The 21,336-nt window shown below is 39.5% G+C and overlaps 1 protein-coding gene across 1 annotated transcript; it reads left to right on the top strand.

Moving 5' to 3' along the window:
* Window positions 1-6,213: 6,213 nt before the first annotated feature.
* LOC139726243 (acyl-coenzyme A amino acid N-acyltransferase 1-like) lies at window positions 6,214-16,932 on the top strand. Its single transcript, XM_071637309.1, is given in 10 exon segments — window positions 6,214-6,359; window positions 8,709-9,241; window positions 9,735-10,013; window positions 10,938-11,122; window positions 12,799-13,007; window positions 14,129-14,231; window positions 15,483-15,542; window positions 15,544-15,564; window positions 16,143-16,278; window positions 16,736-16,932. Coding segments are annotated over 9 exon segments (1,428 nt in total). The 5' UTR covers window positions 6,214-6,359; window positions 8,709-8,979; the 3' UTR covers window positions 16,909-16,932.
* The last annotated feature ends 4,404 nt before the right edge of the window (window positions 16,933-21,336 follow it).

Below are 21,336 nucleotides of genomic sequence, written 5' to 3' on the forward strand. Positions count from 1 at the left end.
GGTTGCATGATACTCAGATTCAAAGCAGTCAGTGATGAAAGAATCGACTGACCAGTACCATAAGCTACGCCAGCATCCAATGCCAAACTCTGAAAATCAAACAAAATAGGTACGAGAAAATGTGACAAAATGGCTTGGAAATTGAAAATAGACAACCCCATCCCTTCGGCATCAGAATATTGGTAAAATACTCATGAAATTTAAACACCGGTGACTGATCCAAACGAGTCATACTGACATACAGGTGACACCTTCTCCTTTGCTAAATATTATACTGAAAATCACATTTAGAATTGCTAGGTCAGCTATGACAAATAAGAAGATAGACGGCATTTAAAGTATGTGAAAGGAGGTCTGACACTATGCCACAACCAGCATCGCACTTTTATGGTAATTCGTGATGTTGGCCCTACTCCATTCTTGAACCATAACTTAATGTCCACATTATCCAATATAAGATGAACTCCGCCATAACTTTAGGATGCCATGCCACACTAACATATGAGATATTAGAATCCAATTAAAAGTTTTGTGTTTAAGTTTTTTAAAAGCATTCCGGCTACGGTTTATACAGCACTTTATAAGTCAATAAGCCAGACGACGCCGGATAAAAAAGGCTGATGGTAAAAGCAAACTTAACGATATGGAACTCCCAAGTCCATACTTACATAAACACCACGAGAACACGGTCCGAAACGACAGCACATGCAACATTAAATCCAACGCCTTACTGAAATTGATTGTAATCAATGTCACAGTCATGTTTTAGTCACACCCATTATATTGCGTTCGTCGTTGCCAACGGGCAATCCGCACTAACAAGCCGTGGGCGACAATGCAATATACATGGTCATGCGTGGAGCCATTTAAAATGGAAGGCGTTGTTCTACATTCGTCTTTCTGTTTAAATCTGTTTGATTCCTCGTCATGCGTGTGACTTTGAATGATGTTGATACAGATATCTGACCTTGATTGGTCCTTGTGTGGGAAAACAATGTAGACAGCGTATTTATAGACGCTTGTCGTAGGCGATATCCTCAATAATACACATAGGGGGCCTACAAACAAAAACACAAATACACACAGACTTAAATGCGTGTAAAGACATGTGTGTGTGTGTGTGTGTGTGTGTGTGTTTATAGGATTGAAATATTGGTTCGTAATTGTTAAGTCCGTTCTTTTTTTCAGTCAACAAGATTTACGTAAAACATACCTCAGCATAAAAATGATATGGGGGCGATATCATATAATGATGTATAAAAATGACATGTTCAATGTTATTGAATCCTGAAATCAGTTTTGTACACTCTTCTGACAACATTGAAAATTTCGGCGGTTGGCAGTTGAGTCTATAGGCCTATAAGATAACAAATCAAAATGGGTGTTTATATATTAGTGACGTGGCAAGAACGTGAATCAATTCAAGTTTGAGAGATCGCCCTATTCTGACTGAGGTGCATATAGTTTTCAACAGTGATACATGTAGTTTGATATAATCTTCATCAGTCTTATACAAAATTCAAACAGTTCATCAACATCTGATTTAGTTCCTATACGCACAATAAAGTATAACTTCCCCTAATCAAAATGACAAATACCATGTTAACCAAATCGATTTGAAGAAAATAATTTGACATGGGGTGTTTCTAAACTTATGCCCAAATCACATAATGCTCTACATCCGGCGTCGCGTCAAAAAAAAATCAAAACCAAAGCAAACAAAACAAACAACAACAACAACAACTACAAACTTTTTTTTTCTGTGAACTCCCACGGATCCTTTCCCGGAGGTAAAAAATTTCGGGTGCACGTCACGAGACCGACACCCACGAGTCATACAGCCCACTAGTCATACAGCTCACAAATCATACAGCCCATGAGTTATACAGCTCATTTCATTCGTTCATTTCATTTATTTCATTCTTTCTTTCTTTTCTCGGCAAACATAACACGAAATGAATCAGAAGATATAACATAGGCATGTATTCGACTTCAGTCATGGTAGATAATGGTTAACAAATACGAAATTATACATGCATATACCGGCAAAATGCAAAGTTATGTCTGAAAAAAAAAAAAAAAGAACCGAGAAGTTCACTGAAAAGCATGCTTGTAAATTGTGAACCACTCAAAGGATTCTTGTGAATATATTTGTTTACAAAGACAGGACAGAACAAGACAGGAGAAACACAACGACATTACATGACTTTACAGAAGGGTATACCAATGACAGTAATAAAACACAAAAGAGTAATGGAAAGAAAGGAAAGAAAGAAAAAGGAAATGAAAGGAAAAGCCAACACGCTGAACATCGGGATCGGAAGAGGGAATTGAGGTGCTTCAGAGCTCGAGCAGCTGAGCAAAGTTTGTACAAATAAGATGCTATGTAAAAGATACACAATAATGAAATCAATGATACAGCCCATAAGTTCGACACTAAGCTAACAAGGCCCACGAGACCGACACATAAGTCCCGTGTTTTATCTGTCGAATTCGTGGGCAGTTTTTACAAAGTGTCGAACTCATGGGCCGTATGACTCATGCATGGACCTGTTTTCAATGTCGAACTCGTGGGCTGTAAACTCCTGGGTGTCGGTCTAGTGGGATGACCCCAAAATTTCCTGGCGTGATCTGTGTCCAAGCTACGGATAGTAACGCTCACTTACGGATAGTCGCGCTTAAATTGCTGTTACTCGGGCAAATCTGCATCCATGGCGACTCACTACGAAATTGTGAAAAATTCAAAATTTCGCAAGCTATGCTACATTTGCACCGTGTTCCCGGCGCCCAGGACGACCTCGTTTGCTCGAAACGTAATGCGCCTTTCGTAAATAGATGAGACATTCTCCTGTTTTCCCCCTTCTTAGTCTAGTCTCCTTCGTTCCAGCCCTCGCTCCGGTGAACTTAGATGATGACTGGCGGGGGAGGGAACATACCGAATGTTCCACCCGAAGGGTTTGAAATGCTATTGAGGGAGGTTATAAGTCCCGAGACAAAGTCGAGGGACTTATAGCCTCCCGAAATAGCATTTCAAACCCTGAGGGCGGAACGTTGGGTACATGTTCCCGGCAACAAAAGTCATCATCTGTTATGGGTTAGTCAAATACGTCAATTGCGCCAACGTCAACCACCAGCGCAGCACAACGCACTCGATCGCTCGCGCAGAGCCAAATTCACTGTGCGCGGGTCCTTCTGTCATGTGTTACGTGAATAATGTTCTCCCATTGGAGAACATTACGAAAATATTCTGCCCATGGGCGAACATAACGAATGTGCCTCCATCACGTGACTGTGTTTAGCCAATCACTAACCGGTATTTGACTAACCCATTTGATATATTGCTATAAGACGTTGTTCTCAGGGGGAAAACTCTTTAGTTGTTTTTGTAGATAGTTCTATTCTCTCAGTGAATCATTGTTGTTACTTCATTTTACTTTTGATTACCGAAGAGATATGATTATCATGGTAGGATAAGGGCATGCAAATAAATACCATTTCATATGCAACGTCTGCATCATTGCACTTATTGTTAAAATATATCATCTCATTCTTCCATATACCCAAGTCGACAAAGCTTGATGATTTGATATACATCATTTATTACATATTATTTGGTGAGACTGAGGCTGGAGTCCCATGTTAACTATTTAGTGTGTGTGTGTGTGTGTGTGTGTGCGCGCGCGTGCACATAAATCATATTACCGCCACTTGTAATTGATAAATCATTACATTGAGGACTGACTGTTTCATTTTGACTGTAGTTTCAGTTTTAATTCTCCACTTGTACAAATGCATAATATGACAAATCAACAATAGCATAGCATCTCATGAAAAAAAACTAAACTCAACTGAGTATAAGAGAGTAATAAGATGAATAAATGAAATCACGTGTATGAACATAATATCGTATATAAAGGTATTATTATGATAGGATACGAGTTTACGAACGAATACACAAATAATTTTATATGACACATCGGCATTACTTCTTGAATGTGTTGCTCCATTCTCGACAGACCTTGCAGACAAATCAAGATGATCATGATTTTATACAATAAGCAATTCTGTTTGATGATTGAGGCTGAGGGCCCAATAAATGGTGCGTGTACGCGTGTGTGAGTGTGTGTGTGTGTGTGTGTGTGTGTGTGTGTGTGATATGTATGTGTATTGAAAAACAACAAAAAAGTGAGCATGTGTGAGGACATGAATCGTATCGTCGCTAGTAATACAAGTAGTAAATCAGTACAATGAGGACTGATTGTTTCATTTTTTACAGTTTCCGTATGTTTTTTTTGCTTTTCCACAAAAAGTAATGAATCATTTAGAACAAATCAACAATGTACAGCTCATGGAAATATAAATGAGTATTTAAAGAGTTTTAGAGGAATAGATAAAATAAAGAGCGTACAAGAACATACGAAGTACATAATATACTATAACAGAGTTTTATTCCGAAAGCAAATGAAAACTTGGTCACAGTCAAGATTTATGATTAGTTTAGTTTATATCAAATATGTATATCTCATTTTCTTTCTTTAGTGTTATTTCTTTTTAATTGGTCTAAACTTGTTTATCCGCTCTCCGTTATTTATTCAAGGACACGGATTAATCGGGGCTTACAGCCAAACAAGCTTGCTTTTATGTATAGCTCCCGTAGTACTTCTCTTTGTACAACCGAATCCGTACTTTAGATTTCGATCGCTTATCATCTAATTTATTACAACATAGAGAGTATCTTTTGTTTGTTAACTATTTACAAAGTACAATAATTTGTGTTATATAGTTTTCAGTGTAACCCGATATGTAAAATAAACTGAAACTCTAACTAAAACTGTCGTATCTTAAATTACATAAACCTGTTCAATTCAGTTTTATTCATTTTCCATCCAACAAAGAGTGAAACAAAATACAAAGCATGCATTACACAATCATATTGATTGAGTAAGTTAAAAAAATAACGCAATGTGGATCGTAGAGTATATAATAATAAGATATACAATTAAATAGAATAACTAAGAACACCAATGCATGCTTTGTAAGGTTGACAGAAAAGTAAGGCTTTTTAGAAAAGTGTGATCCAATGGAAAGCAAGGTTTGTAATGCGTGGATCACTCAGGATATAATTATATAATATGCAATATTAATACATAATAATAATGTCAATACCTACATCACCATTATAAACAGTAATAATTCTAAAATTTGAAAAAAAAGACTAGTCTTACAATGTTACAAAGTGTTGGCGCTATTCCCTAATCCATGAACACTTCTACCCATCCAAAGAATAGTAAAAAAAAAACAACAACAATAGTAGATATAAACACAGATGCGCATGCACCTGCCCACACACGTAACAAGAAGAAAACTAAAAAGCAACAGATAAATACATACAAGAAAGAGGCTAGATCATACAAGGAATTGGAGAGCACAATGACATTACAAAAACAAGGAAGTACAAGAAGAGAGAGAACAGCAGAAAGGAAAAGGAGCAGAGAAGAATGTAGAGAGGCCTGCATAACAGAACACGCCACTCAACCATCAGTACAGTGAAAGCACAGTGTTATTACATTTTCGATTGTTTTATGCCGAAAGCAATTTTGTTTTCTTAGTTTACATTTAAATGTAATAAAGTTTACAAGATAGTAAATAAATCGGCAGTTTGCTTGACTGTGATAGCGGCCTCGGAGTGATGCGATATCTTGTGATCATTCTTTTTATTTCAGTGGAAGAAAGAGCGGGGAGAGTGAGAGAGATGTAGAGGATAGAGAAGAAAAGATACCTCTATAAGAATTAGAGAAGGGAAGGATTTACCTCATTTCTCATATCTTTATAGCAGGAAACTTTATCTGGATATCTGTCCACCGGCCGCACTTCACCAATGCCCTCGTGTAGTAAAGTCAAGATTTCGCGGTATCTGAATTTCAAACAGGACTTTGGACTCGATACCCATCACAGCTCATGGAAAGACTCTAAACTCGGAACCAGATAGTGAATTATTGTGGCGTCGCGCGAAGTTGGTTCAGAATTTAGAGAAGTCGCCCCCACCCCCCCCCCCCCCTCTCTCTCTCTCTCTCTCTTTTCCTTGCTTCCTCATTATTTCACTTTGGCGGCATACATCTTCAAACACGACAGTGGCATCAGTTGGGTTTCGGATATTGTAACGTATGACGGCAGTTATTATTGTCAGTGACGACAGAACAAACTGAACTCAGTGCCTCGTGATCGCCATGTGCTGGACTCGGTGTGTGCAGTAGTCAAAGGTAGTTTGACAACATCACTATTTGATAGCTGGCCCTTCTTCAGAAGAGAACCTACACCTACCTGCGTTCGTTGGCGTGTATGTGATGTGCTGCGGTCGGGTGAGTCGTTGTGGTAGTTTAATTATGCACTGGGGCGGAGAGGCAAGGGTATATATAGGAAACAAAAGCGTGATCCATTTATATCGTTATTTCAGTCCGAAGTGCAAATATGTCGTCGATGAATTCTTTATGAACGTTTTGTATGATGGTATGTGAACTATAGATATATACTCACCTTGACATAAAACGTCACGTGCGTGATAATATCATATGTCAATCGTACTGTTATCAGCTACCATACTCAGTCATTTAAGTGGAACTTCTGGCAATTTGGCAATTTGAGAAGAAATTCTAAGAATTAATACTACGTAGTTAGCATTTCTTTTTAACATGTCGATGCGTGGATTCTCGCGTACATCAACTTGTTCCACTTTAGCGAATTGCAGTAAGGTCGTGGGAAATTCTTATGGTCGACACCTACACAAATAGGTTCTGTATCTGAATTTATGTAGAAAGATATGAATGAATTTGTATTCCATACTAGAAACTAGTAGGGAGCATGCATTATACTTTAGGCCTATACTTCACCGTAACTGTCATCTCCGATTCAGATAGCGAGGGTATCAATACATATGCAACACATCCCGGCACCAGTGACGATGTTTATATGCGCCCTTTCAGTATCAGTTCGAATCTATAAATGATGGTAATTATAACTATAGTTAGGGCCTGTAATGATAATAAAGACAATTAGAATGGTGCTGAAAAGTCCCAAAACATTCCGTTCCAGCTGGAGGTCATCGTATCATGACACACCCGGTATAACAGGAACGTCAATTTATCAGACTACACTGTGAAACAGAATATATTTTAAAGGCGCAACGGTAGCCATGATAGCGTTTGCGGAATGAGATCCGATGAGTTGTTTATTTTTGTATTATCCTCGGCTTGTTACAAATCATTGATATTTGACAAATGTATATATATATATATATTTATATAACCCATAACTGCATTCAGACAAAACATGACGCCGAATTAAACAAAGGCTGTAGAAGAAAGCCTTATTCGTCACTGAGAGCTAGTTCCAGGAAGTGATGATATCCTTTAAGTCATTTAATTGTTCTCATTCCATAAGATCAATTCTAAAATGAAACTCGGTTGTAAAACTTTACGATATAATTAGTCAAATAATGGTCACTTAATAAGGTTTCAGTCCATAATGAAAGTGTCTACAGTGTTTCCGGCCCTACGTACGCACAACAGTAAGTTTGGAGCTGAAATTTCACCCAGTCATACAGCCAACGAGTCATATAGCGCACGTGTCACACTGCCCTCAATTAAAAATTTTTAATGTCTTAGATCGTGAGCCATATGACTCGTAGGTCTAGCTCGATGACTGCGAAATTTCTCGTAATGTATAGTGTCCCAGTAATTGTGATGTCAGGCAAAGAAATAATTGTAAATTTTGTATAAAGTTAAGACGCGATCGTTCTGGTATAACAATAGGGCAAAGCTAGCACTGGTATTACCGACTGCCGCACCAGCTTTTGTCAGACGTGGTGACATTAGTTAGTGAAATAAGGCGAACAAACAGAAAATACAAACAAGAAAACAATAATGGGCTGCATGAGTTTTATAACGAGAACGAAAGGAACGGATCGATGATTTTCATACTGGGCCGGCAACACGGAAGTGGTATTTGATATCTGCATCCGGTTCCTAAAGGAAACCGGAATATATTAGTGTTATCCTTCAGAAAAAAAAAATCATGGTCGCCAAAATACGGCGACTAATGTGTGGAATGTACTCTAGAATCGTACTAGAAGATAAACTAGAATCCCCCCCCCCCCCAAAAAAAAAAGAAGAAGATCCTATATAGCAAACGTGATCAGATATGCCAGCTTGATATGATAATCGTGGCTGATGAGGTGCATAATTATTATATTTACCAAGATCGCATCAGGCAAGAGACGCTCTTCTTAAAATCGCATGTAATAGGGAGGCTATTACAGTATTCGGCGCATATTTGCAAATCACCTGCTATCTTATAGTCGTGGCTAAAGGACCTCTGATCGGACTTTCGGCAGCTCTACGTCTACCCTCTGTCATATTTCAGAACGGTTTCAGAGAAAAACTGAATAGATAACTTGGATACTATACTAGTAAACACGGCATAGATTGAATCTCTTAAGTATTTCATAGAATAAGTTGAGAGTGTCTATCTTATCGGGATACCATTAGCAGATGGTGAAACCTTTATCAACGTCCAGGCGCCAATCACGTGCCTTAGCCATAAACTATTGCATGCTCCCTGTTGCAAGGTAGCATTTGAGCTTTGACTTTCATGAGCATGACGAATTCTCTTTGACTTTTCCTCCTCTGTTTCTTCTACAATATGCATCACAGACGTCGTCACTGGAAGGAACACAATTCATCAGAACAGATCACCATCATGCTGACCCAGTCTGTAATGCTGTCGGTAGCCTGGCGCTGTCCCAGCTAGACATGTAAACTGAACGTATACTCACCCCCTGTTATCTTTGTCGAATGATTTCGAACAGATAACGGACCTATCAAGAACACACAAACGCAACAGTCGCAAGGTCATCACCGACTTTGATCATAGCTGCATTCACATTACATCAGGTGAAGTACATAGAGTAGCGTCATCTAAGACATGTCGCTGGACACGAAAGGAGTCAAAGGTGTGGCCAGATTGACATCTGAGATGGCAGAAACTTGTACGGGACATGGACAAGGTCCAGAAATCCATGCTTCGCCGAGACGCGGTCTAAACGATGAAGCTCTGGACATTCGCGCATGCGGTCTAGAACCTCACCAACGAGTCCACCTCAAGGCCCATGTGTACACAGAGTCAGGCAAATACCGATTTGAGTCAACCGCCGAATATCGGGCAGATGCCAATGGGGAGATCAAAGGTGAGAGGTTGATAACTGAGGTCACTTCTGGACGTCATGAAAAATTCAAGTACCGTTCATTATACGTTCTGCATTCCTTGGTTTATGTATAGGCCCATTCTTTTTTACACTTCATCTAATGAATCACAACAGACATTTTCCTCTTCTGCATGTAATTACAGAAGCTTTAACGTATACGTTCGATGAGAATTCGCTTTGTTGACACTTACATGATTAAAGGTTGATTTCTTTATGGCGAGAAGGTAAGGACGTTAGATGGTAAGAAGGCGACTTACAAAACTTGCCAAGGCGCCAAAAGGCCCCTGGCTGAGTTTTTTACCGAAATATACTCTCCCCTTCTAGTCCTGCGGAAGGCGCATCGGTGAGATTGAGCTACAGTCGTTTCGGCTTGAAGACAAGTTTTGAGAAGTCGCTTCTTCGTCCTCTCATGAGGGAAAAGGTGTCTACCCATCACTTACAACATATCACATTTTGTCCTCTTCCTCGTTGGTAGTGGCGGAGGACCCTTCTCTAGGTGGGAGCTACACTGGAGTAGAGCCGATGGGTCTGATATGGAGTCTCGAGCCAGCCCCCGAAATCGCTCATAAGTACCCGCGTCTTATTAAGCGTGACATCAAGAGGCCGTTCGCCTTCACCTTCGAGCTGGTGGACGAGAGGAAGACGGTGTTGTCGTCGACGTCGGTTGAAAGGACGTATCTCGCTGACTACGTTGAGAGACAGCTGATCAACCATGGCGTTGCCGAAGGTTGTCTGTATTTGCCGAAGAAAAAGGGTAAGGGCAATCAATGCCATGCAGATAATAAATCAAATCAAATCAAATCAAATCAAATCAAATCAAATCAAATCAAGTCAAATCAATAGTTAACGAATATAACATCCTGGTTCACAAAGCCTGGTTTTGTGTTTCGTTCCCGTATTCCCAGTGTATTTCTATTCACTCTCACAACCTAGAAAGTTAACGAGCCATATAGCACATTCCATATGCTGGCCCATTTTTCGTGGGTTCTTTTTCGCATGAGTAGCATTATTGGTCCTGTATGAGAAAATGTTCACGAATGCATTGAAGGATAATGATGCACCTTTGGAGAGTTCCATGCAGGGTAGAGTAACGAAGAATGGTGGAGACAATGGTGTGCTGCTTTGGATAATCAGCAAAAGAAAATGATATGATGGCTCAAGGTTTGTCCGACATTTCAGTACATAATGCGTGAAAACTACATTATGTTTTATACTTACGCTTTCAATGCAATTCAAACTTTATTTTCCTTTTTATTCAACAGAGTGTATAATTGATATGTGAAATTTGACATGCGTGTTGTTGAAACACAGCCAGCCAGAAATAACATGTTCATGTCTATATTATAATCAGTACAAAAAGAGATATACAATCGTATTTATACACTCTGTGAAAAAATGGAAGTATACCCACTCAAAAGACTATGTTTTTATTATGTGGGTAACTCAGAGGGAAGGGGGAAGAGGGGAGGGGTGAAAAGCTGACAAAGAGTGGCGGAAAGTGAGGAAAGAGGGAATAGAAAAATAAAATAAAATAGGTTATGCTTGAAACGTGTAGGTAAGTGGAAAACAAATTGTCAGGCTCTATATTGTTCAAAGGAGGAATACACAGATTGCAAGGAGCGTAATGTTTGTATATTTGGTGAGTTGGGTTATTGTCACGTTGGTTTTGTGCGATCAGGTTCGTCCGACCCACTGCCTGTCATCTTGGACGTTAGGGGCGGGGTGCCTTTCCTCGTAGAAGACAGACCATCCCTGATGGCGTCCCATGGTTTCGCCACAATTTCCATCAACTACTTCCTCAAGCTCATGGACAAGAAGATTGTCATGAACAAGGCCAAGTACTTCGATCTTCAGATTTTTCTGGTGCGAGACCATATTGCGGGGAATTTTGAATATTCTTTGAATTCTTTATGCCGAGGAATGATAAGTCAGTAAAGTTTATGATGATGACGATGGCATGAATGATAATCACGATGATGATACTTATATGAGTGTGATAATGATAATGATAATAATAATGGTAATAGATAATGATAATAATAATCGTCATCATTCTAGTATAAACCCTTAATTGTTACTAAGTTGATGGGAGATGATGAAATGAAAAATACAGCAGTATGTAAATACGTAAAAATAAGTAAACAACAACAACAGCTGCTGCGAATCTAGCAGAGAATATTCAATGGAGTTGTATGTATTTGCGGATTATGGTTAAAATCTTTGGCAATCGCAATGTCACCGAAATTACGACACTGTCGTATTCGGCATCTCTGACGCAATCAATTAAGAGCAAAACTGATACACAAAACAGCCTAATTTGTGGTCATTATCCATAGAATATGAGTTTTCACATACTCACAACACTCCCAAACCTCATGATACGTAATTATCGTGATATTTTGCTTTTATTTAGTGTTTTACATAAGAATGAAAAAATCTTCTTCATGATTTACACAACTCATCTAAAAATAGAGGTTGGAAACTTGAAGCCCATTCTCAACCACAACTATATCATCCCTTTAAGTAACCACCAACAAAACTCAAGATAAACCATTGATTGGCTTTCATCACGTTACATCGAGTGTAATGACAATCTTATAAGTTAGTGATAATGTTTAAGAACATGAATAGAATCTTATGTTCATGGAGTCAGGACTTAATTAGGACAGTGTAATGTCTGCGGGTATGATATACATACACGTATCGTCAGCAGAATAACCTTTCATTAACTATAAAATTATAGAGCTGGCATAATTATTATGTATTGTTCGGAAGTCACGTACACGAGAGAAGAATTCTAATTTTCTCGTCTCAAGGATTAACATTCGAATGAGATCAGTGCTTTCCGTGTCGATCATAAAGATTTTTATCGATTTAAAAAGCAACATACCGGTTCTCTAACCCATTAAAACTTGCATGGATAAACGAATAACCGAATCTGTTTTGTTATCGTTTGTTTTAATTTATCTGCTTATCGTCAGCACTCTCAATACTTAATTCATCTTGCCTCCCCTCTCCTTTTTCTACATAAACATTGTTATTATTCTCCTTCATCCTCGTCATCCTCGTCTTCTCCTTTCATCATCAAAATCTGTTTCTACCCTTCTCCCATTCATCATCAACATCTTATCCTATTAACCTCCTTGTCTGTTTGGGTGCGCGTCACGAGACCGACACCCACGAGCCATACAGCCCACGAGTCATACAGCCCACGAGTTATACAGCTCACAAGTCTTACAGCCCATGAGTTCAACACTAAGCTAACAAGGCCCACGAGACCGACACATTAAGCCCCGTGTTGTATCTGTCGAACCCGTGGGCTGTTTTTACCTAGTGTCGAACTCATGAGCCTTATTTAATTGCCTATAGTCTCAAACTCATGGGCCGCACGACTCGTGAGCTGTATGATTCATGGACCTGTTTTCAATTTGTCGAACTCATGGGCTGTATTTCTCTATGGGTGTCGGTCTCGTGGGATGACCCCGGCTGTTTTCGCCTCATCTCTTTTACCCCCGTCTTCGATTCTTCGTGTATCGCAGGACATCTTTGATTTCATAGCAAAGCACCCTCGACTGGACGTCAACCGCGTCGCCGTCGCATCGTCCTGTCTCGGCGGGGTCCTGAGCCTCTCCGCCGCCGCCTGGCTGAACGTGCCGATAAGATGCTTGACGGCCACGGGCTGTGTGGATCTGCTGGCGTACGAAATTGGCCTCAGGTTACCCGACGGCAAGCTGATCGAGCCATACGAGTGAGTCATCCTATTTTGTCGGGAAGATGTGTTTCTGTTGCTGTTTTTATTGAAATATCGCTAACTTTTCAATTGTTCAATAGGTTTTTTTTTGTCGATAGTACTGTACTGTTTTTGTTATATTTTCTATGATCATATCATTATTGTTATTATTATTATTAATATTATTATCATTATCACCTGCCATCATTATCATACTTGTTACCCGCGTTATCATCGTCGTCATAATCATTGCTGATAAGTTTCTTTTATGGTTATTGTGGAATTCTTTCAATTTCTTCGCCAACACTTAGGGAATGGGCATGGTCATGAACAATTACAGGAAATAGCGCGACCCATCAAGCCGATAATATGCAGTTAGATTACTGTGCCTTTGAAGCCATAATTATGATTATGTAGGTGAAACTGAAAGTGCGGCCAACCGCTCTTAACGTGGGCTGTTTTGAAGAGGAGACACGGTTTACCAACAGGAAAGCTCAACTGAACAAATCATAATAAGATTATAGAAATTTAGCAATCTTCAGCAGGAAAATGTAAACATCACACATGCACACACGATACGACACAAAACAAACAATTATTGAAACTTAAACAGACACTAGCAGTCGAAGGGATGAATGGGTACATAAGTATATTATCAACAAAGAGAGTGAATCTATGAAGAACGAATGAATCAATTTTCCAATGATTGAATGAATGAATAAATAGAGAATGAATGAGTAAATGAATGAATGACCTAAAAACCAATCTACACAATGATTGATGGTTAATTAAAGATACATCTGAATAGTGATTTTGTCTACTGTGTATATAGGGTTGTTTATTTCCACTTAGTTAGGTTTCAGTATATCAATTACATGTATTTTGTTGTATTACGTGTGGGGGCATGCACCCTATACAAGCACATTGATTTTTTAGCATTCCTCCCCATTTCCAGCATTTCCGTAGAACATACTTTCAATATTTATTTTGCAAACTTATACATTTCCTTTATTATACATTGTGATGTAATTTATGCATTCATTTTTCTTAGATATTTATGTTTCTGCTGAAAATGGAAGAAAGCCTGAATGAATGAATAAATGAATGAAAATGTTTCTTGCCGTGAATTCATTATCTAGCTCGAGGGCGCACTATGAAGTAGTGGAGAAGGATGGTACTTATGTCTGGCAGCTGGAGAGTTTTGACGCTTTCGACAATCTTGAAGGAGATTTCATCATACCGGTATGCCATGGATTTTGTGAAACCCTCTTTTCACCCCCCCCCCCCCCCCCCCCGCCTCGGCAGATTGTTTTGTTGTTGTTGTTTTTTTGTCAGATTTTGTTACGTGTTATTCGCATCGTTTATCCTAAAAATCATTTTAATTTCGATTTGCTCTTTCCCCCAAATCCTATACGGGTATGGGGGGGGGGGGGGGGGGGTGCCTTAAACCGAAAATGGGAACGGAAAGAGTGGTTTTTGATGCCGGATATTCTACGCTGGTCATCCTTGTTCCGATTCCTTAATAGGAGCTCGTATACGATAGGCATTCGATATAGCCATACCATAAATGTTGCTGTGCTTTTGTATTAAAGTGTGTTTGTCTTGTATTTCCGTGTTTACTGTCCTGTCTGTGTTATTTCTAATTACTTTATAATATTTTCCTCTGCTTAATGGTTTATGTCGATTGCATGAATTGTCCAAAGTGATTGTTCTTTAGGTATAGACGTCGCTCCCTCAGTGTTTTCCCTCAAACCTTGGATAATGTAACTAGTTTGATATGAAACTATGTACAACGTGTGTATACATGCTTTCAATTCGTTGATTACCTCGATCCTATTTTATCATACAGTCCATTATTGTGTACTCAAGATCATTCGTAATTGTCTTGATCTAATGTTATGTTCTGCGGAAGAGGAAAAATTGAAATTAAGTAAGTTGATCCGTAATGCCTGTATGCAGAATGGGGATACTAGGAATGAACATCCGTCTCTCATCTTGATATGGAACATTATTCTTCTGCTGGAATATTTTTGCTGTAAAATGACGGAGCAAATCCTGGTCGAAAGATTGGTTGAGAGCGCCACACGTGATCGTGCATTTGTTTTGCCTAACACGTGGTTTTGCTTGTCGTGACCGGCCATTAGCACATGCCAACGTCGCGATGGTGATCGTGCGAGCTTTCATCATTTTATTTACTAGTACTCTGCGAAATTCAAAGGGACTACATTTGAAATTCTTTCGACGACAAGTATCTGTTTCTTCATTTTATAAAACAAATACTGCACGTGACATTTTTTTTTCGGGTTATACATACCCACACTCGGTATCTTCGAAACAGTCTAACGAACGCTCTCGGCTATCACCACACTCACAAACACACACGATCCTTTCTCGTATCAGTCGAGAGAATTAGCCGGTAAATCCAAATAGCAAATATAACTTGAGATCAGGTGTTGTTGCTTTTTTTTTCTTTCTCTCTTTGTGTTGATATAGGTGGAGAGAATAAAGTGCCCAATGGTGTTTTTCACAGTTGGAGACGACCAATACATTCCGATCATATAAACGGATGATGAAGGTATAGCGGGAATGAACGAAGTCTCTTCTATTCTTTGCTTGCCAATAGGCCCTACTACTGACTCTACCTTTTTTTTCATATTTCTCAACAAGAATGGCATAATGAATAATATGATTGATACACACCACGAGAGGAAGGGATAGATCAAATTGCTTATTCAATCCAAGTGAAATAATCACCATAATAATGGTAATCCGCAGGTTATTATGTGTCTGTTTCAATTAGGTTAATAGATTTTTTAATCCACTGGGAAAAGGATAAGCATGGTAAAAGTGGTGATAGTTAATTCAACATAATGGGATCTCGACCTCTTCCGATCGTCTTCAGTGTACATTATGCTTTGAGTATCTAACTGTCACAATGATAATGTATTTTGCAACAACCCTCCTCCCCCCCCCCCCCCGAAAAAGGACATTGAACAACAACAGCCAAAATAATAAAATCATAGTAATAGTAATAATTATTACTATCATAACCCAAAGGTAAGACAGTCCAGTCGTTTGGGATAAAACACGCCAAATCTATCCTCATCCTATTTATATTGACTATGTTCTTTGTTCTCCAACTACTCGTGAAAGATGAAGGAACGGATAGAAAAGGCGGGGAATGGACACCTGTTGGAAGTCGTTCATCTCGAAGGGGCGGGCCATTTCATAGATGCCCCGTACCTTCCTCTCTGCCGACAAGCCAATATGGACCCCAACCTTCCCTATCGTAAGTTGATACGCATCATACGCACGAGCATATAAAACAAGAGAGAGTCGTATACATTAGTTTTGTATAACCCTTTCGAAGTCACTGTCATACGATGCCACTGGTATTGGAAGCAGACAGAGTTCCGCGTCTATGACCAATTGCAGAGTCTCCTTGCGTTTATTTTCATCAAGAGGTGACAAAAACATTATAATTTCTTCGCGATAACATTGCAGGCAATGTCAATTATCTCTATTTGCGCCTGCAAGACATATTTATGTTTCATGAAAGATCGTAATAAATAATGATGATTAATTGATTTCAGTGAACCGTGAAATAAAGGGGTCAAAGCGGCAATGCAGCAAATGGGACTATACTTTTTCACAAGATGACAGATTTTTTTTTCATCAGGGAAATTTATGTTACCTCTGTTTTGCTTTCGTAAAACACGACAAAGCTCTTTTGTCTGTCCTCGCAGCGGTCAATGGAGTGTTTGGAGGCGAGCCGCAGCAACACGCTTACGGAATCAGCGCAGCTTGGAGAAAGACTATCAATTATTTCCGGGATCAGCTGAATGTCACAGAGGTCTACAGACCAGATTGGCTGGATGATCACAGCAAGAGCCGCCCCACGCTGACCTCTCGCCTTTGACCTCGTCTGATGCCTTCGGGACCAGCACAATTATTATAATATAAGCCTATTTTTTTTATGAAGATTATATCATGACAGTGAAGAAGAAAGTAAGCCGTGTATGAAAAACAGAAATTAGCGTATGTGAAATTTTGTCTAGTTTTCTATCTGAATTGTGAAAAGTAAGCAGAAAACACATATTTTTTATTGCAAACTTGTTATCACTATAACAGACGCCTAACAGGAAGTGATAAGAATTGATACAGATTATTGTATCGCCGAGGGTGTCGGTAATGATAGATACGGCGCATTATGTATGTTTATTGTAATTCCTTATTTGCATAGACCCACTTTTGTTAGTTTTGTTTTTGTTCAGTCCTCTCTACAGTTAACCACCAGATTGATGATGCAACAAAATGATTATGAAAAACATGCTTACTTCTTCTCAAGTTTTACCCTGCACACTTAAAATACAATTCCACATCATTATTCAAGTTGACTGCAGTTATTATCATAGACGAATGTGTTGGGGGCAGTTTCATGTGAAACGGAACAATAGTTATGGATTTTCAAAGGTTTGAATGTTTTCACTGAATAGTGATATTAGTCGCATCCTTCTCGGGTATTCACAATGTTATGTTACACTATACCCTTGAGTGCGCCTGCATCTCGACTATTGCCCTCTCACTTATGCATCATTTTTTCCAAACAATACACCAGGCATTTGCCTTCTTATAGTGATTATATACTCCATGAACATATTGTGAAAGTTGTTTCTCTTACACTGTGCAGGGTAAGCAATCATAGTAAATCATCTGAGAATGTACCGTTATAGTAAATCCAAGCCATGTTGGTCATGCTATGCTCGTGATGTGTTGAGTTACACGGGTGCACGTCACGAGTTCAACACCAACCAGTCTTATACAGTCCACGAGTCATATAGCCCACGAGTTATCTGACTCACGAGTAGAGCCCACGATGCAGACACCGAATTTACGAAGGTGGTACAAAATTAATGAAACCGTGGTTTAAACCATGGACAAAAACCATCGAGCGCCAAGTGTCGCAAGGAATATTTCGTTACGAAATCAGTCTTCTCGCCGATGAAATTATTATTTTGTAACGAAATGACAACATTTTGTAACTATAAATGAACTTTTCGTCCACGAAATGATAATTTCGTTAACGAAACGGTCATTGTGTCGACGAAATGACCAATTTCGTACCGAAATATTCCGTGCGACACTTGGCGCTCCATGATTTTTGTCCATGGTTTAAACCATGGTTTCATTATTTTGTGCCACCTTTGTGAATTCGGGCCTGTAGTGGACACGTAGGGCCTACGAGCTGTATGGTCCACGAGCTAAAGGCACACGAGCTATATAGACACTATCATAGGCAAATAAGAATATAAAAAATAAGGCCCACTATATAGCTTGACATTACATCACATGGCTTAGTGTCGAGCTCATGGGCCTGTTCTATGACACGGAGTGTCCAGCTTATGGGTATGTTTTACTTGGTGTCTATAGCTAATATGGGCTGTATGACTTGTGGATCGAGTGACTCATGGACCGTTCATCAATGTGTATAGCTCTTGGACTGTAGACTCATGGACGTCTGTAAGATAGTGAGATGACCCCAAAATCTATATATTATACACAGTTATCGCCTCCCTGATTGTGGCCAGTGAATCGCAGGAATAAACCAAATATAGCAAAGTGTATCAATCTACAATAAATGATTAACGTGTGTTGCCAAAATCATGAAACCCGTATACTGTCTTGGAGCCCATAGTTTTGTTTGCTTCTGGGGCTTGTGTGTTTGTTTGTATTTTTTTTTTCATAAGATTTTCACGATATTTGGAGTTTTCAAAGCAATATTGTATGGAACAAAGTCAAGCATGATTGCAGTTTTTCTTTTCTTCCTCTTTAACCATGCTTGTGCCTATCTTCCATCCTCATTTTCATCGCATTCATCCTGACTGGTGATAGTCTTATTCATCCAGTGTAGAAGTTAACCTTTTCAATGTTGTCACTGCTCTATACCAGAGGACATTACCATGCACTGCATTTATTTTAGGTGCCACGGCACCGGGATTGGAGTCAGACTGCACCCCCCCCCCCCCCAAACACACACACACACACACGTTCTCGTAAGCTGCTTCAACCGGGGATATGATAGTCTGCTCAAGGTGACTGAGAATGATATATTAATTATTTGTATTCCATTATTGTTTCTGAAAAAAAAAAACTCCACAATAATTCTCTTTTCCGATAAACTGACTACTTTAGTGAAAACCATAGAAATGATAATTATTCAGTTTTTCATGTAGAGTTTCATGTAAAGTATAGATGCATACAAAACAATCGAGGATGGCTGACATGTACAAATTTTCAAATTTCCCTGTTTTGAACAGTGTAAAAGCTTTCCGCCCACATCCAGGTCTAGGACGCGCAGTCAAGGTACCCTTAGGGCCATAAGAGGGCGCTTTTTCATTAGTTTTTAAATATTCTGAACAAACCCCGGTAGCCTGGAGTGAAACACTAATAATATCCCCCATTTAAGCCGTTTGCGAGAACGCACACACACACACACACACACACACACACACACACACACACACGCACACACATACTACAAAAACAAAAACAAGACAAAAGAAAAGAAAAGAAAAGAAAAAAAAAAGCTATCCGGGGCCCGCTGAGAGAGACATATCACATATACATTGTATAATAAAAAAGAAAAGTCTTGTCCTCTGAAAACGTTCAAGCACTTCGCGGGACATCCATTACAGGCGCTTCTCGGACGGTTGGGCCGCGAAGCTCTAGCAGGTGGACCGGAAAAAAATCGTTTTGATCTAAATATGGGCCGAGAAAAAACATCTAGGAGCCAAAGTGATCATCGAGCCAAAAAACAAACAACGACGACAACAACAAAGCGGTTCTTTACCACAGTGATCCCACAAAAAGTAAAGTTCCATTCCAGAATTATCATAACCATAGTTTGAGTATACGGAAATACTATTCGCACACCGTCATGAAGCATGTGTTAATCATAATGGATGTATGATTACTATGTGCGTGTATGCGTGTATGTATAAACAGAACTCACGTGTACATGTATGCTCAAACTGCATATCGGGATTATAAGAGCATTTTGATCTTTTGATGATGATATACATCTGATGAAACACGCGGCCGGCGCCATGTTTTTTAAAGTGAGGGGGCAGTTTATATTCCTGGTGCCACTTCCGGGTTTCATCACCTCGCAAGCAAAAACAAAAACAAAATAAAACAAAGCAAAAAAAAATCAAATAAACAAAAAAAAAAAAACGCGCGCGCGCGCACACACACACACACACACACACACAGACAGACAAAAAGGCATTATCAAAATTATTCTTTTTTCTGGTGCCACTTCCGCGGGGTTAACAAAAAAGTGGTAGCTAAAGTGGTTACACCCTACGTATAGATGTATAAATGTATTGTGGGGAAAAAAAAGTGGGAGCCGAGCCCCCCCCCCCCCCCCCCAACCAGCCCTGAAACATACAGACAAACAAACAAAAATATGTCCTTTCTTAATTCTTCTCTGTTAGTTTACAAGTATCTTTAATCTCATAAGCTTTTCCTCCTCCTTTATCGGCCGTTAAGTTTTCTAGATATTCAAATGCCTCTCCCCCTTTACCCAGATCACACACCTGGGGGTGTTTCAAAAAGCTGTTCTTAAAGTTCCGAACGGCTTAAGAACGACTGGAACACGTTCTGATGTGCTATACTTATCAGAATTTCGATAATTCAGCACAAGAACCTATCACCAGTCGTTCTAAGTCGTTCATACCTTCGATAAGAACAGCTTTATGAAGCACCCCTCCCCCTCCCCCCATCCCCCGGACACTTTAAAAACCTACCGATACAACTTTTACCCCTGGGGAGTAAAAATTTGACCAAATCTTCATTTACCCAGTTAAGTATCATGATGCAGGAAGACTAGGATGTACATTGATGGTTATTATTGTCATCATCAGCAATGTAGTATTGCATCAACAAGATTCTGAATGATAAAATTCTGCTTGACTATTGTTTTCCAGGCACCCTGCTTTTTGTTTTTAATGGGAGGGGTCAGCTCATATACTATATCGTACAGACATGTCCAAGCAAGGAGCATGTGATTGGCTAATTGTGACGATTTGACGCTATTTTTGGAACATCACCGAAGCCCCCGTACGCGCGTCAGTATAAAAAGAACTTGCTGGATATTGCTCCGTAAGAAATGCGTTGCTTTTCGGGCTGGAAACTACGTACACGTACTCCATGGTAAGTTGAATGCACGTCGTCGCGTGCGCACTTCTTTCGTAGGTGAACGCACGTACGTGAAGTAGCGCTCTACGATCTCTATTTCTGGCTTTGCTTTGCTACCTGTTCCTATTAGTTCCTGATGGATATAGGC

This window comes from Diadema antillarum, unplaced genomic scaffold (genome assembly GCF_040938485.1).
Source record: "Diadema antillarum isolate AM-2024a unplaced genomic scaffold, OU_Dant_1.0 seq00000082_RagTag, whole genome shotgun sequence".
Taxonomy (NCBI): Eukaryota; Metazoa; Echinodermata; class Echinoidea; order Diadematoida; family Diadematidae; genus Diadema; species Diadema antillarum.